General features: G+C 43.0%; 1 protein-coding gene across 1 annotated transcript in view; it reads left to right on the forward strand.

The window, feature by feature from the left end:
- LOC138965637 (plexin-A4-like) overlaps positions 1 to 16,213 on the forward strand; it is a gene marked incomplete at its 3' end in the record, with an annotated part of 127,500 nt that extends 111,287 nt beyond the window's left edge. The window contains 11 exon segments of the mRNA XM_070337811.1: positions 4,301 to 4,415; positions 6,066 to 6,197; positions 7,572 to 7,688; positions 8,453 to 8,552; positions 9,535 to 9,704; positions 11,602 to 11,741; positions 12,365 to 12,467; positions 13,563 to 13,702; positions 14,442 to 14,618; positions 15,369 to 15,462; positions 15,953 to 16,213. Coding sequence (XP_070193912.1) covers positions 4,301 to 4,415; positions 6,066 to 6,197; positions 7,572 to 7,688; positions 8,453 to 8,552; positions 9,535 to 9,704; positions 11,602 to 11,741; positions 12,365 to 12,467; positions 13,563 to 13,702; positions 14,442 to 14,618; positions 15,369 to 15,462; positions 15,953 to 16,213 — 1,549 coding nt within the window.
- Between the last annotated feature and the right edge of the window lie 1,270 nt (positions 16,214 to 17,483).

Below are 17,483 nucleotides of genomic sequence, written 5' to 3' on the forward strand. Positions count from 1 at the left end.
TTTTGTTTCTTGTATAGAATATAGTCAATGTTTGTAAAGATTTTAGTCAAGCAGTATGTAAGAAATGTTAAGTCCTTTGTACTGGAAACTTGCATTCTCCCAGTAAGGTAATACATTGTACTACGTTGCAAGCCCCTGGAGCAAATTTTTGATTAGTGCTTTTGTGAACAAGAAACAATTGACAAGTGGCTCTATCCCATCTCCCCCCTTTCCCCGTCGCGATATAACCTTCGTGGTTGAAAACGACGTTAAACACCAAATAAAGAAAGAAAGATAACGTTTTCGTGTCTTCCAGAGTAGAGTTTTTCGTGTGATATGTCCATTAACTCTCAAGACTGACTCCTTCATGTTAATCTATTCTCTAGTTTTGCACTTATTAAAGCAGTTTATAAAAATGTCAAGGACACATTTCTGGCAGCTGGGTTCTATGACTCTAATTGCGAATTACTGGTGTTTTTTTTAATCCGTTTTGCTTTCTGAAAGGGGATGTTTTGGAGGTCAAGATTTTAGACTTTTTGTTTAGAAAATTTGATAAACTGTTGTTTAGCACGCTTGATTGCATGTATGATTGACAGTAAGTTGCTTTGTTGAATGGATTAATATATAGATGTATACTTAGTGGATACATGTATATTCTTTTGTATGCAATTTTGTTTTCTTATGTACATTTTTGTTTGCTTCTTCTTTTGCTTTGATTTTCATTTGATTTTCTGACATTTCCACTGAATCCTTACTTTTCGTCCTTTATGCTTATTTCAATTTTTTTTTCCTTTCGGTCTTTTCTCTTCTTTCTTTTCTTATTTCTTGTTTTCCTTCTTTCTTCATTGCTTTCTTCTTCCATCAAACAGATTTTTAAAATGTCACGACGCATGACATTTCTTGTTCTCTGTTGAGATAATTATTCACTCGATTGAGGCTTATTTCCAAGTCGTCATATCTGTGTGATTCACAGGTAATGTCTGCATGGAAGTCTAGCGTCAGGTAGAGAGGCGTTTCTTTCAAGATTTCTTTTGATCGTTTTTAGCATTCCGGTTCATGCCGAGTTCACATAGAACCAGGGTCTTAAATCTTGTCTGACGGATGGAAGTGAAGCGTTCTGATATTCACAAGACAGTGGGAATCAGATGGTGATGGGGGGAGGGGGTTATCGGAGGAATCAGATGGGGATGGGGGGAGGGGGTTATCGGAGGGAGGGAGGGGAAAGTGTGGGGCGGGGGGGGGGGGGGGGGGTAAATGGAATTCAGGAAAAAAAGTTTGCAGTTGCATGACGCACTTTGAATTTATATTTTAAAGATATTTTGCGGTTTTTTAAACAGACAGATCGGATCCGCATCAACACACTGCACTTTGATCTTAGCCACAAGACTGGGCTGAGATGCACGAAGCAAAACTAGGTGCCACCCAATGCAGCCGCGGGGTCGGATTGGTTAACATTGAGATTTGTTGAGATGTTAACCAATCAGATAACCAATATGCTGTATTGTTCCCACCCGATGGGGTGGCACCCAGTTTCGCTTTGTGCACAGCAGCCCTGGACCTTCTGGCACTTTTTACATTTAGTCAAGTTTTGACTAAATGTTTTAACATAGAGGGGGGGAATCGAGACGAGGGTCGTGGTGTATGTGTGTCTGTGTGTGCGTGTGTGTGTGTAGAGCGATTCAGAGTAAACTACTGGACCGATCTTTATGAAATTTGACATGAGAGTTACTGGGTAGGATATCCCCGGAAGTTTTTTTTTCGATAAATGTCTTTGATGACGTCATATCCGGCTTTTTGTAAAAGTTGATGCGGCACTGTCACACCCTCATTTTTGCAATCAAATTGATTGAAATTTTGGCCAAGCAATCTTCGACAAAGGCCGGACTTCGGTATTGCATTTCAGCTTGGTGGCTTAAAAATTAATTAATGACTTTGGTCATTAAAAATCTGAAAATTGTAATTATTTTTTTATTTTTTATAAAACGATCCAAATTTACGTTCATCTTATTCTTCATTATTTTCTGATTCCAAAAACATATAAATATGTTATATTCGGATTAAAAACAAGCTCTCAAAATTAAAAATATAAAATTTATGATCAAAATCAAATTTCCAAAATCGATTTAAAAACACTTTCATCTTATTCCTTGTCGGTTCCTGATTTCAAAAACATATAGATATGATATGTTTGGATTAAAAACACGCTCAGAAAGTTAAAACAAAGAGAGGTACAGAAAAGCGTGCTATGCAGCACAGCGAAACCACCACCGCGCTAAACAGTCTCGTCAGTTTCACTGCGTTTTGCGCGAGCGGCGGACTACGGTCACTGTGAAAAAATGCAGTGCGTTCAGTTTCATTCTGTGAGTTCCACAGCATGGCTAAATGTAGTAATTTCGCCTTACGCGACTTGTCCTCCTTCTGTCAGCTGCAAGTCACTGGCCTCACTGAGTGTCCAAAAGTGACCGGTCCCATGAGGTCTTCTGCTGCACTCGATCCAGCAAGTGGAACACAATTGAAACCCTGGGCGGGGATGTAGCTCAGTCGGTAGCGCGCTGGATTTGTATCCAGTTGGCCGCTGTCAGCGTGAGTTCGTCCCCACGTTCGGCGAGAGATTTATTTCTCAGAGTCAACTTTGTGTGCAGACTCTCCTCGGTGTCCGAACACCCCCGTGTGTACACGCAAGCACAAGACCAAGTGCGCACGAAAAAGATCCTGTAATCCATGTCAGAGTTCGGTGGGTTATAGAAACACGAAAAAATACCCAGCATGCTTCCTCCGAAAGCGGCGTATGGCTGCCTAAATGGCGGGGTAAAAACGGTCATACACGTAAAAGCCGTCGGAGTTTCAGCCCATGAACGAACAAACAAACAAAATTGAAACCCTGTTCCTTCGCTTCCGCCTTAATTTCATCGACGGCTCGCAGCCACGGAGTTCTGATTGAGTCTAATTGAGTCCCTTGTCCGGCCGTGTTGAGGACTAATTTGTTGACCAGTGCAACGGGCACGCTGGCCACTTGGTAGTCGTGTATTGTCCGCGCTGAAGGCAGACCGTCGTTTCTTAGTTACTAGGATTTCGGCGAGTACAGGGAGGGAGATATGACCGCGGCTTGGCTTGAATTTGATATATTTTATTAAGAGTATTTTGAAAGAGTTCTGATTATTTGATCACGTTTTTTATTAAAACAAAAACAAACACAGAAACATACATTCCTGTAAAAAAATGAATGATTGCAATTATTTAGTTATGAATTAAAGCTTGATTTATTTTCGGTTAATTAGAAGTGTTGTGTCTCATTATTACATATCTTTTTTTGTCGTGTTTATTGCAATATATTTTTTTTAATTCATGTAACCCTAGGTTTTTAAAAAAAATAAAACTTGACTTGACTTGACTTGACTGCTTGCGGCGAGGATGGCTACGATTCGTCTATCAAGCACCGAACTAGATTTTTGGCGAGTAAAGGAGGGGAAGACTGCTTGCGGCGAGGGTGGCTAAGATTCGCCTAGCAAGCACCCAGCTTCCTAGTTTTGTTCAATTGAGGGAAACGGACATCTGGTTATTTCAAGGCGTACGGTCAAGCGTGGACGAGTGTTGACCAAATTGGCCTGACGAGGGCGAAGGCTTGTCTTGGTTGAAGTCTTCCTTGTGTGACTTGATTGCTTGTGTTCAGAGACAGTCTGGGGGCATTTTTAAGTCATGGTTGTCTGTGGGTTACTGGTGCCTAGAAAATTGGACATGGGACAGCTGAATTAATTTAACAGCGTCAGAAACTGCGTTCATCATATTTGTATCTCAGTACATAATTATGCAGTCTTGCAGAGTTAACTAGTTGATCATTTACATAGCAAGTTGTTCTATCACTTCCATTCCTCCACCCTCTCCTCCCAAAGTGGTGTGTATTATGTTTGTTCCATGTCAATGTTTACATACTTCTTTATGTCCATCTTGTCTTTTGTTGGGGGCTCATCTGATCGTTTTGTCAAAAGAGTAAGTCTGGACTACATTTGTGTTTGAAAATCGAAAACAAACAACAACTGAAAATAAAAAAAATAGAAAGAAACAAAACTACCTTCCATGTTTCCTTCCTTGCTTTCATTCCTTCCCTCCTTTCATTCCTTCCCTCCTTCCTTCCTTCCTTCCTTCCTTCCTTCCTTCCTTCCTTCCTTCCTTCCTTCCTTCCTTCCTTCCTTCCTTCCTTCCTTCCTTCCTTCCTTCCTTCGAATTCCTTCCTTCTTCCAATTCCTGCCTTCGTTTCTCCCTTAAATGAATTTTTTTCTTGGCGCCGCAAATGACGTGTACATGTATGATCGTATGTTTTCAGATGCACGAGCTGCACGCAGAGTGAGTTTGCCTGCACGTGGTGTATCAAGAACCACCGCTGTACGCACCAGGCCGACGAGTTCTGTCGCACGGATGAACTCATCACCGGCAAGAACGTGAGTTGCATGATGCTTCCTGCTTCTTACTTTCTTACTTACTGCCCATTATGCCGGTTGGCATGTATGGCAGCAACAAAGGACCTCCACTCCTGTCTGTTCTGGGCCAGTCTCTGGATGGTACCCCACGTTAGGTTCAGGGTCTTCAGTTCTCCCTCAACCGTTCGTCGCCAGGTGTTCTTGGGTCTTCCTCTCTTCCGCTTTCCCTCTGGTGTCCAGTGAAGGGCAGTCCTGGTGATATTGTCCGGTTGTCTTCGCCAGACATGTCCGATCCATCTCCACCGCATTCCTGCTTCTACTTTATCATCATTGATATGAGCTGAGATGCAAATGTACTGCGGTCTTAAGGCTGTCCTTGATTGAGCCCGAAATTGACTTCGCGAAGTACTTTACCGAAAATTCAGTGCCAACGCTTTATGCAGGGAGCTTCCTGAAGCACACTTCGCGCAGTAGACTTCGCCTTGTTGATATCAGGCTTGATCAGAAGACTAGCTGCTGCCGATATTGTGGGACGATTTAAAACGGAATGATAACAAGACTATATTGTTTATGTATTTTAGTCGTAAAGGTGATTTTCGAGACAAAGCAAGTCACCATTTTGTCATAATGATTTCAATTTTGTATTCGAAGTTGTCACTGAAAGAGAAGTGTGGGTTGGGCCGGGTGGTGGGGGGAAGGCTTTGCAAGACAGTTTTGACCTAAATTCATTCTCTTTCTTATCTTCCAATAATTGTGTACAATTCCCCCAGCTGCACTGTAAATGATTGTGTATTATTTGCATAAAACAGCTGCCCCCGGATGTATCTGGAGCAGGTCCCTTAACTCTCCTATTGTCACGTCAAGATGAAAATTACATCCCCTTGTTTCTCAAGTAGACTGCAAACTGTCTGGAAGTGTGGGCCGGTTGCCAGTTAAAGACTGTTGTCTCCGCACTTAGCGTACACCAAATGCCAGAGAATCGGCACTGGTCATGTAGATTATGCAAATGAGCTATGCAGCAAACACCCTGATTATGCAAATAGTTCGTCTGAGGGAATTGAGAGAGAATCTTCTTTGGGTGATTGTGTGTTCTACTTAGACACGAGAAGAAAGTTTTAGCGTAATTATAGCTTGTTTGTGTCAGTGTGCGTACTTTGAAACTTTGCTTGTTATCTCGACAGTGGTTTGGTTTGGTTATGCTTATGCGCTTTTGTTAGCATGCACTAGCTGTCTCTCTAACACACACACACACACACACACACACACACACACACACACACACACACACACACACACACACTCACACACACACACACAAACAAATTTTCACACACACACACACACACACCTACACGCGCACACACACACATAACACACACAACACACACTTTCTCTCTCTCTCTCTCTCTCTCTCTCTCTCTCTCTCTCTCTCGCACACACACACACACACACACACATACACACACACACACACACACACACACACAATCCCTCTCTCTCTCTCTCACTCACTCACTCTCTCACATACAGACACACATACATACACACACACACGCACACACACACACACACCCATTCATAATGTACCCCCCCCCCCCAAAAAAAAAAAAACCAAAAAAAAACCACACACACGCACACACATTCTATACTGACGGTCATTTTGTGTTCCAGGTGGCCGGTCACACCAACACACCAGGTCCAGAGAACTGTCCGCGCATGGAGCTGGCCCTGGGTGCTAACCCTGAGATCCTGGTCCCCGCCGGGAATGCACGGACCATTGATGTGCATGCTGTGGCTATGAAGGTCAGTCTTATTGTAGCCTACATCTTATATTTTGTCTGTATGTTGTGTCTGTATGTTGTGTCTGTAGCGGCTCAAGGTCCACTCCATCACCAAACAACATCCCTGGTCAGTTACTGAGGCTTGACCATTCAGTCTTGCAACTCCCCCGCAGTCTGGTCAACCGTAGTTTTGATCATCACACTGTGATTATGAATGTCTGTCTGTCTGTCTGTCTGTCTGTCTGTCTGTCTGTCTCTCTGTCTCTCTCTCTCCCATATCTGTCTGTCTCTGTTTCCCTCTGTCTCTCTCTCAGTCTCTGTTTGTCTGTCTCAGTGTCTGTCTCTCTGTCTCTGTCTCGGTACACACACACACAAATTCACACACACACACACACACACACACACAGAACACACGCGCGCGCACACACACACACACACACACACACATAACACACACACACACACACACACACACACACAACACACACAGCACAAACCTTTATTCTAACAACAAGCAAACACCCGTCAAATACCAGAATTCGATCCCAGAGCTTTCTTCAAGGTTATAGAAACAACCTTCTCCCTTCACTCAAAATACACGCATGCACTCTGCCTCTCGAAGACACCCTTGCTTGCCATTTTCTGAGTCCATGACACCTCGAGAATGCAGACAGCACGTGGGAAGCTACGAACAGACAACAACACGAACCGAATAGCAGAGGTGTCAGTTCCAACCCGAAAAGGCTAGCTTCGTTAACATGAGGCATTCTTTCGGGTGGTAGAATTTTGAGAGAGAAACGAGGGGTGGGGGTGGGTGTTCGGTAAGCAGAAAAGTTGACCTAAACTCAGTAAAAGGGAGAAGCAGTTTGATGCTACTGCTAGACAAATACTTCAATGTAACGTTCGTAAACCTCATCACAGAAGAAGCCACGAGTAGCTTTTTTCTCTGTGTATCTTTTGCCGATCGCTGGAAGGCTGAAGGACTGGTTCTTGTGGATTTATAATTGATATAGACATTCAGTTTTCCTCAGTCAGTCCTCTCTCTCTCTCTCTCTCTCTCTCTCTCTCTCTCTCTCTCTCTCTCTCTCTCCAATATAGTTCATCCCATAGTTACGTCGTCTGTCCAATCAAGTCATGCAAAGTCCAGATGAAACGCTGCCGTCTGCATTTAGCGGTCCAAGGGAAGCAACTCTCCATAAATTTGCGGAGCAGAGTCGACAACCATTGCACTGCCATTGAGTCGATTGAGCATCAAGAAATTGAATGAAAGATGTACGCGGAAAATCTTGACCGCGAAATGTATCTGAATTGGTAATTAGTATTCATTACTTTAGTTTAATGCAGTACTATTGTATTCATGGACAATGTGAATGATTCCTGTTTTGGTGTGTTGCAGGATTTCCAAAAGGAAAAGTTGCGCTGTGAATTCAACATTGATTCAGGCAAAACCGTGGAAGCCAAAATCATCCCCATCGATGAAAACAAGTTCATAGTGGAGTGCAAGTCCATCACTGTGAGTTGAATACAGAAATATGCGGCAAAATATCTCCTGAATTAACCCTATAGCTGTTGTGAGCTAGCTTAAATTTAAGTGCCTTAATAATTCACAGTCACACTTATACTAAGACTAATGGGGTCTATGTCGACCAAAAGAGTGGGATTTCCTGTAGGTGGAGTTCCTGTGGGTGGATTCCCTGTATACAGGGAATACCACAGGGTGTAGTTCTTGTAGCGTTTCGCTCATATCGCTGAAAGTCATGTGATGCTTAGCGACATTGGTAGAATTTGATGTTTTTCGATCTTTTTTTATATTTCTTAGAAATTCGAGTATGGTTTGCAAGTTTTATTGAAAAACTCCACCCTGTGGGATTCCCTAATCTCCCTACAGGAACTCCACCTACATGGAATCCCAGCCTTAATTGGAGTTGGATAAATCTCAAAATGTTTCACTTTCAGGACTGCGTGCAATCAATTCCCTTGGGCTCATTCTGGAGATAGCCACACGCAAAACATCACCTTATTGACTGATGTTATCATGCTTGTGTTTTACAAGTGTGTGTGTGTGTGTGTGAGTGTGTGTGTGTGTGTGTGTGTGTGTGTGTGTGTGTGTGCGTGTGTGTGCCTGTGCCTGTGCGTGTGTGTGTTCTATAGCTGCATCATTCTCATTCCCTCCATTCAGTGACATTAATTGTGTTTTACTTTGTGAATCAATTGCTGCAAATCTTGTGCTGTCTCTAGAACAGTTATTGATTTAAGACTAAAATGTCTGTGTTTCAGTTTAACTACCACCGTAGCAACATCAGTCTCTACAGTGTCCCGTTCAAGATTTACTGGGGTGATGGTGACCATCCCCTCGACAACCCCACAGGAGTTCAAGGTTAATAATCTCTCTCTATTATATAGTATTATCTTATGATTTCCTCTCTCTATCTCTGTTTCTCTCTCCCCCTCTCTCTCTTCTCTCTCTCTCTCTCTCTCTCTCTCTCTCTCTCTCTCTCTCTCTCTCTCTCTCTCTCTCTCTCTCTTTTCTTCTCTTAGTATGTATATCCCTCGGTCTCTCTCACTCTCTCTCTCTCTCTGTCTGTCTCTCTCTCTCTCTCTCTCTCTCTCCGTCTCTCTCTCTCTCTCTCTCTCTGTTTCTCTCTCCCCCTCTCTCTTCTCTCTGTCTCTCTGTCTCTCTCTCTCTTCTCTCTGTCTCTGTCTCTCTCTCTTCTCTCTCTCTCTCTCTCTCTCTCTATCTGTCTCTCTCCCCTTTCTCTCTATCTCTATCTCTTTCTATCTATCTCTCTCTTTCTCTCTCTCTCTCTTTCCCTCTCTCTCTCTTTCCCTCTCTCTCTCTCTCTTCTCTCTGTCTCTCTCTCTCTCTCTCTCCCTCTCTCTCTCTCTCTCTCTCTTTTGATCTCTCTCTATCTATCTCTCTCTCTCTCTCTTTCTCATTCCCCCTCCCTCCCCCTCCCCCCTCTCCCTCTCTCCCCTTCCTCCCCCTCTCTCTATTTTTCTCTCTCTTTAACCATTTCTGAGTTCTGAGTGTAAGTTTCATGTCTATAGTTTTATCCTTATAGTAATACAATGAAAATATACTGGTGTTAGAGAGTATACAGGTATCTGCTGGTATTTCTATGTGTGTTTAAAGCAACGCACACGATTTTCTTTATTGAATAAATGAATCAACCACGCTGAATCATAGCAATATTTTCACTGTGTCTCTTTCTTTTTGTTTTAGACCTTTTTAATTTTTATCTCAAATTGTTTGAGGTCTCCAAAGAAGAGTTCCACTGAAAATAAATGCACTATTATTATTATTATCATTAATATTATTATTATCATTATTATTATTATTATCATCATTATTATTTCAGTGGTGATCTACAAATGTTCTGGCATGGCGAGCAGCTGCGGTGAATGCCTGTCGATGGAAGACAAATACAAGTGTGGATGGTGCGGCGGCAGCAAGTGCACCATCGGCGAGTCTTGTTCCGCCTCCTGGCAGGCCGGCCGCGAGCTCTGCAAAAACATCATCATTGAATCGGTAGGTTTGCTGGCATCGAGCTCTGTGAAAACATCATCATTGAATCGGTAGGTTTGCTGGCATCGAGCTCTGTGAAAACATCATCATTGAATCGGTAGGTTTGCTGGCATCGAGCTCTGTGAAAACATCATCATTGAATCGGTAGGTTTATCCCCCGAAATTGGCATATGCTGCCTGTCTAGCGGGGTAAAAACAGTCATACACATATGAACCAACTCATGCAAAAACATGAGTGAACATGGGAGTTTCAGCCTATGAACGAAGAAAAAGAAGAAGAAGAAGAATCTGTATGTTTGCTGGCATCAAGCTCTGTGAAAACATCCTCATTGAATCGGTAGGGTTGCTGGCATCGAGCTCTGTGAAAACATCATCATTGAATCGGTAGGGTTGCTGGCATTGAGCTCTGTGTAAACATCCTCATTGAATTGGTAGGGTTGCTGGCATCGAGCTCTGTGAAAACATCATTGAATCGGTAGGGTTGCTGGCATCGAGCTCTGTGAAAACATCATCATTGAATCGGTAGGGTTGCTGGCATTGAGCTCTGTGTAAACATCCTCATTGAATTGGTAGGGTTGCTGGCATCGAGCTCTGTGAAAACATCATCATTGAATCGGTAGGGTTGCTGGCATCGAGCTCTGCAAAAACATCATCATAGAATCGGTAGATTTGCATGCACTCATGAGCTCTGCAAAAACATCATCATTGAATCGGTAGGTTTGCTGGCATCAAGCTCTGTGAAAACATCATCATTGAATCGGTAGGGTTGCTGGGATCGAGCTCTGCAAAAACATCATCATAGAATCGGTAGGTTTGCTGGCATCGAGCTCTGTGAAAACATCATCATTGAATCGGTAGGTTTGCTGGAACCAAGCTGTAAAGATATCGTCATTCAGGGCTCTACTTAGAGGGTCGCGGGACCCCTGCGTTTTACGATTCTGAGGAACTTTAGAGGGTCGCGGGACCCCTGAGTTTTAAGATTCTGAGGAACTTTAGAGGGTCGCGGGACCCCTGAGTTTTACTATTCTGAGGAACTTTGGAGGGTCACGGGACCCCTGAGTTTTAAGATTCTGAGGAACTTGGGACCCCAGAGTTTTACGATTCTGAGGAACTTTAGAGGGTCGCGGGACCCCTGAGTTTTAAGATTCTGAGGAACTTTACAGGGTCGCGGGACCCCTGAGTTTTAAGATTCTGAGGATCTTTAGAGGGTCGCGGGACCCCTGAGTTTTAAGATTCTGAGGAACTTTAGAGGGTCGCGGGACCCCTGAGTTTTACGATTCTGAGGAACTTTAGAGGGTCGCGGGACCCCTGAGTTTTACGATTCTGAGGAACTTTAGAGGGTCGCGGGACCCCTGAGTTTTAAGATTCTGAGGAACTTTAGAGGGTCGCGGGACCCCTGAGTTTTACGATTCTGAGGAACTTTAGAGGGTCGCGGGACCCCTGAGTTTTACGATTCTGAGGAACTTTAGAGGGTCTCAAGATCGGGAGGATTTTTGCGATTTTCTGAGAGACCTTCTCGAAAGCTTCATTTATTATCATATTGGTTGGATTTACTCCGTAATATTTTGTTGTCTTAGTACGGATCCTGCAGACATTTTCTCGTCTTTGAGTTTCATTCAATGCCCATGTTTTCTCATGATTTTGTACAATGTTTGACATGTTTCGATCACATTTCTGTATGTTTTATTAAAATTGTCATGATTTTATAACATTTGGGATGTTTCAATCACACTTTTGTATGTTTTATTAAAATTGTCATGATGTTATAACATTTGAGATGTTTCAATCACATTTCTGTATGTTTTATTATTATTGTACAACGTTTCAGATGTTTTAATCACATCTTCAAACTGTACAGGGTTCAAGAGGTTTTAACCCTAGGTATTTCCATTTGTTGCAGTTCCACCCCAAATCTGGTCCCAAGGATGGTGGCACCCTCCTGACGGTGATAGGAAAGAACCTGGGCAACAAACAAAAGCCGCCAACGGTGCTGGTCGGTGGGACACAATGCAAGGCAGTGGAGATCGACCCACCCAGCAAGTATGTTGTATTCATACAAGATCTTAAGATGTGTGTGTTTGTTTGTATGGGAGGGAGGGGGGGGGGGTTACGCTAGTTAATGTGTATAATGTGTGTGTGCTAGTATCATTGTATGTTCTCTTGTGCTTGTGTGTTTCTTTCTTTCTTTCTTTATTTGGTGTTTAACATCGTTTTCAACCATTGAAGGTTATATCGCGACGGGCTTGTGTGTTTACTGTGCAAACAGTCATGTAGATTTCAATTTGTGTGTGTGGTACTCAATGTTCTTTTCTTTTTGCTTTTACTTTTTTGACTAAATGTATTGCAGTAGACTGAGAATTGAGGTGATTGTGTGTGTGTGTGTGTGATTTAGTAAATACCCTTGAGGCTGACTAATGATAGTAATATCAGACTTTTACAAAACAAGTTGAAGCAGCACTATTTGGCGGCCCCATTGTTCAATTGAATTCATTGAAAATTCGGTAAAACATTCTTTGATCTGTTCCCAACTATGGGCATGTATTTCACATTGGAATTTTACACAAAAAAAGAAGCTAATTTGTCAATTAGAACGAATCCCCTCTCTTCTCCTCTCCTGCCCTCACTTTTCACCTTTCTGTTCATGTGGTACATTTGTGTTGCAGGATTGTTTGCCGGACAGGAAAGGTCCTATACGCCTCTGCCTCTACTGTACGAGTTAAAGTGGACAACTTTACAGGAGAATCCACAGTGCCTTTCAGATATGTGGTGAGTATTATCTTTTTGTCGTTCGCCTAGGTTACACTTGGAGTCCATGCAGCTCTGGTTATGAAGCTGGTGGTCTTATGTAGAGCCTCCACAGGTCCATGCAGCTCTGGTTATGAAGCTGGTGGTCTTATGTAGAGCCTCCACAGGTCCATGCAGCTCTGGTTATGAAGCTGATGGTCTTATGTAGAGCCTCCACAGGTCCGTGCAGCTCTGGTTATGAAGCTGGTGGTCTTATGTAGAGCCTCCACAGGTCTATACAACTCTGGTTATGAAGCTGGTGGCCTTATGTAGAGCCTCCACAGGTCCATGCAGCTCTGGTTAAGAAGCTGGTGGTCTTATGTAGAGCCTCCACGGGTCCATGCAGCTCTGGTTATGAAGCTGATGGTCTTATGTAGAGCCTCCACAGGTCCATGCAGCTCTTGTTATGAAGCTAGTGGTCTAATGTAGAGCCTCCACAGGTCCATGCAGCTTCTATGTGGTGAGTTATATGCACAGCTACAGGGCAATGCTCATTTCGCTAGACTGTACAATGATGGAGATACGGGGTCAGAAAGATAAATTAAAGTGTGCTTACATTTTTCTTGGAGGAGAAGGAAACTGACTGACCTGTTAAATTGACTCACTGAAAGAGACGGGGCCAAAATGCAATAATTACGACCGTAATTGTCATATTGTGTACTTGTTGTCTTTATAACGTAATGGTTTGCACAGGAAGGAAGGTACTGTTGAACCTGTCTGTAATGACCAAGTTCTAAGGAACAGACCAAAAGTGGTCGATACGTAATTGTCAATCTGTCAAAGAGCACCACAACAAAAAGTGTTTGGGGGTTGTTTGGGATGGTCTTTGTGGGCATGCAGTTGTTATCAGCCTGCGCACGGGGTGTCTCAGAGAGCACCACCGTACGGAGGGATTCTGCGGGCATCGATCGTCGCAATAAGAAAGAGAGACACTTTTCTCAGACTGGCGAGGCAGATGCCAGACACCAACACCTGGTCTCCAGACTGTTATAGGGAGGTCGTCTCAGGGCAAGTTAGACTGTATCTTTAACAACAAGAAAGTGCTCGGTACTGAAGATAACACTTTGTGCATTACAGGATCCCGAGATCACTGGTGTCACCCCCAGGAGAGGCCCTGAGGATGGGGGGACTAGATTGACTGTCATGGGGAACAATATTGACGCCGGAACTACCATCACCGTCATGATTGGTGATATGCCCTGCATTAACATCACCCGGTTGGTTTTATTTTATGTTTGTGTGTTCAAGCTGCATGTGGGGAAGCACTGTATAAATGTTCCATTATAATTATTATTATTATTGTGAAGATTTTTTGTATGTGGGATAGGGGTGTGTGTTCCTGCAAGATGTGCAGAAGTTTGTGTGTGTGTGTGTGTAAATTTATGTGTTTGTGTCAGTGTGTGCACGTGTATGTGTGTGTTTCAGAGCGTCTGTGTGTATATATATATATATATATATACTAGATGATTACCCGCTTCGCCGGGTGGATCGCGAGACGGAGTATGCAGCGTGGCGGTTCGCCGGCTTAGAGCACGTGTTGACGTGATTGACGCCACACGAAGGAAGGGAGATAAACGCGCAAAACACTGGAGAAGATAAGGAAGAGTTACTGGGAATGGATCAACAGAAAAACCAAAATCGATTCACCGCGCCGAGCTTAGAGCACGTGTTGAAAATTTTCATCGACCAGATTGTGTCCGGGGTCTACCTGAATATGCCCACCAAATTTGAAGCAGATCCATCGAGAACTTTGGCCGTGCATCGCGAAGTGACAGACAGACAGACAGACACACACATACAAGCTGTATATAGATATGGATATATATGGAAGTGCATGTCTCCCTCCTATTTAAGACTTAATTTTCCTCAGATGTTTGGAGGTTGTAAAAGGGGGTTCCGCTGTAATTATTCACTATAATCATTTTAACTATTATCGTTATGTTACTGTCACTACAGCCTGAACGAGAACAACTTGACCTGCATTACCACCAACAGCACTGTGGCCCTGGGCATGCCTCACGTCATCAACATGACCTTTGACTCCATGAACGTCCTTGGCCACGTCGCTGCGACCTTCACCTACATCGCCAACCCCTTCATAAAGGGCATTGACCACAAGGACACAATACTGAGGTAAATTTTGAAGCTTTGAAGATTGTGTTTTGAGAGTATTAAGGTCTCAGGTCTCAGTGCCATGTCAGAATTATCACTACTTTCTAAAAAAGTTGTTTGATACTTTGCTGGCACTGTCTTTCCCTCCAGTATGTATACGTATGCTCAGAAAAATTAAGGCCTGAAATAAGAGGTGATAAAAAGATCTATATTAAGGCCAAAAAAAAAAAAAGGTCTATTTACGGTAACATAGGCCAAAAAATAGGGTCGGTAGGTCGGGATTTTTTTTTTTTTTTCCAAAAAACCATATTTTTACGTTATTTATTTATTTTATTTTTTTTTTTCCCAAATGCCAAAAAAAAGTCTAGGGTCGCACGAAAAAAATAGGGTCGGTCGGGTTACCGTAAACAGACTATTTTTTGGGGGGGGTCTAATCACATCCACAAACATACATGCACATGCCCTCACACACACTCGCTTATCATTCACACCATTAGTATGTCATTTGTACTGTAGTTAACTTAGCTTCTATTTCTTCTTGTTATTGATTTACCCCTCAATCGGAGTCAATGGGTGCATTCCAGATGAAAAAAATAGGCATGTTTGCATTGCTTATTCTGTCACCCTCGCAAAATAAAGTTCACTTCTGTTCAATTCAATTCAGTTCACACATGCACACACAAACGCATGAACACATAGTTGATCGTTTGATGAGATTTTGTTGGATATCAGTGAGTATCACCATTGATTGTTATTTTCGTCAAATTACAGTGGTGGTTTGAAGGTCAAGGTGATAGGAGGAAATCTTGACTTTATCCAGTCACCACGTATGATTCTCTGGTACGACAAACAGCCCTATGAAAATGTGAGTATGCTGCTCTGTTGTTGGTGTTCGTGGTGATATTGCCGTTTTGATTTGAGGCGTTTTTTGATTTGTATTTATTTTATGTTCTAGCTTGTTGTTGTTGTGGTAATCGTACAGATTATCAAAGGTCTGTGTTTGAGGATGCAACCCTATCTGTGTGATTTATGCACTTTGGTACTATAAGAGTGATATTGTAGTGATTTTAACCAGACATCTGAAATGCCAACTGAAATAACTCTGTGAATTTTACCTCAGACTTATAATTATTTATGTGACACTGTTACTCACCAGCTTTCTTGCTTGCAGGATTTATTTTTAACATTTATTTTGATTATCCCCTTGACTTAGTTTTTCTGTGTTTCAGTGTTAATGAGTCTAAGCTTTTTTGATTGTTTTACTGCAACATAGAGGCAAATTTTTAGTTTCACTGGGCAGTGAAGTATTCTGTATTATTATTAATGTGACACACCTATTCTTTTTGTGCCAACAGGCCTGCGAGAAATCTGAGGACGGCAAACACATGTGGTGCCTGACCCCCAGTGTTCCCATCACGGAAGATTTGCTGAAGGACGGCAAGTCTATGGCGCTGGCCTACGGCTTCAAGCTGGATGGGGTTCAAACTTTGCGCAACTTGACCGCTCTGAGCTACGAGGACTATCGTATGATTGAGGTCTTCCCCGACCCCAAGTTCCATGAGTTCAAGGACGGCAAGAAACTTCATCAGCAGAAGAATGAGCTGCTCGTGGTGGAGGTGAGTTTGGGGAATACTTGTATTGTGTAATCTCCCTTTTAATCAAGACACACCCCCACACTCTACCTAAGTTTCCCCTCCCTGTTTTATATAGGCCTGACCGGGCGGGGATGTATAGCTCAGTCGGTAGAGCGCTGGATTTGTATCCAGCTGGCCGCTGTCAGCGTGAGTTCGTCCCCCACGTTCAGCGAGAGATTTATTTCTCAGAGTCAACTTTGTGTGCAGACTCTCCTCGGTTTCCGAACACCCCCGTGTGTACACGCAAGCACAAGACCAAGTGCGCACGAAAAAGATCCTGTAATCCATGTCAGAGTTCGGTGGGTTATAGAAACACGAAAATACCCAGCATGCTTCCTCCGAAAACGGCGTATGGCTGCCTAAATGGCGGGGTAAAAAACGGTCATACACGTAAAATTCCACTCGTGCTTTGTACGTGGGAGTTTCAGCCCACGAACGCAGAAGAAGAAGAAGAAGAAGATATAGGCCTGACCCTACTTTTTAAGACCAGATTTTGTCTGTTTTTTGGAGGTCTTAAATGGTGCTGGATTTGCCTCTGAGAACTCAATAGATGATTTTCAAAAATAACTCTGCCGGGTTTGTATGGGTTGACCGTTGTGAAAGAGTGAATACCCTTGGTTTTTCCTCTGACAAATAAATTAAGTCACACAGTGATCGATGCTCCTGTCCCCGTGTTTATGACACACCCCTTGCTAGTGATTGCATGGCCCCTCCAATACCCCCCGCGGGTTAGGGGGAAGAATTTACCCGATGCTCCCCAGCATGTCGTAAGAGGCGACTAACGGATTCTGTTTCTCCTTTTACCCTTGTTAAGTGTTTCTTGTATAGAATATAGTCAATGTTTGTAAAGATTTTAGTCAAGCAGTATGTAAGAAATGTTAAGTCCTTTGTACTGGAAACTTGCATTCTCCCAGTAAGGTCATATATTGTACTACGTACGTTGCAAGCCCCTGGAGCAATTTTTTTATTAGTGCTTTTGTGAACAAGAAACAATTGACAAGTGGCTCTATCCCATCTCCCCCCTTTCCCCGTCGCGATATAACCTTCGTGGTTGAAAACGACGTTAAACACCAAATAAAGAAAGAAAGAAAGCCCCTCCAATGTTTCTCCCAGTAAAAATCAAGGGTATTCACTCTTTCACAACCCATACAGAGTTGTTTTCGGAATTCGTCCATTGAAAAGATTTTCACAAACAAAGAAAAGTTGCAAAGGGTGGACAAAGTTGACATCAGCTGTTGTCAATTAGATGTCA

This window comes from Littorina saxatilis, linkage group LG4, assembly GCF_037325665.1.
Source record: "Littorina saxatilis isolate snail1 linkage group LG4, US_GU_Lsax_2.0, whole genome shotgun sequence".
NCBI lineage: Eukaryota > Metazoa > Mollusca > Gastropoda > Littorinimorpha > Littorinidae > Littorina > Littorina saxatilis.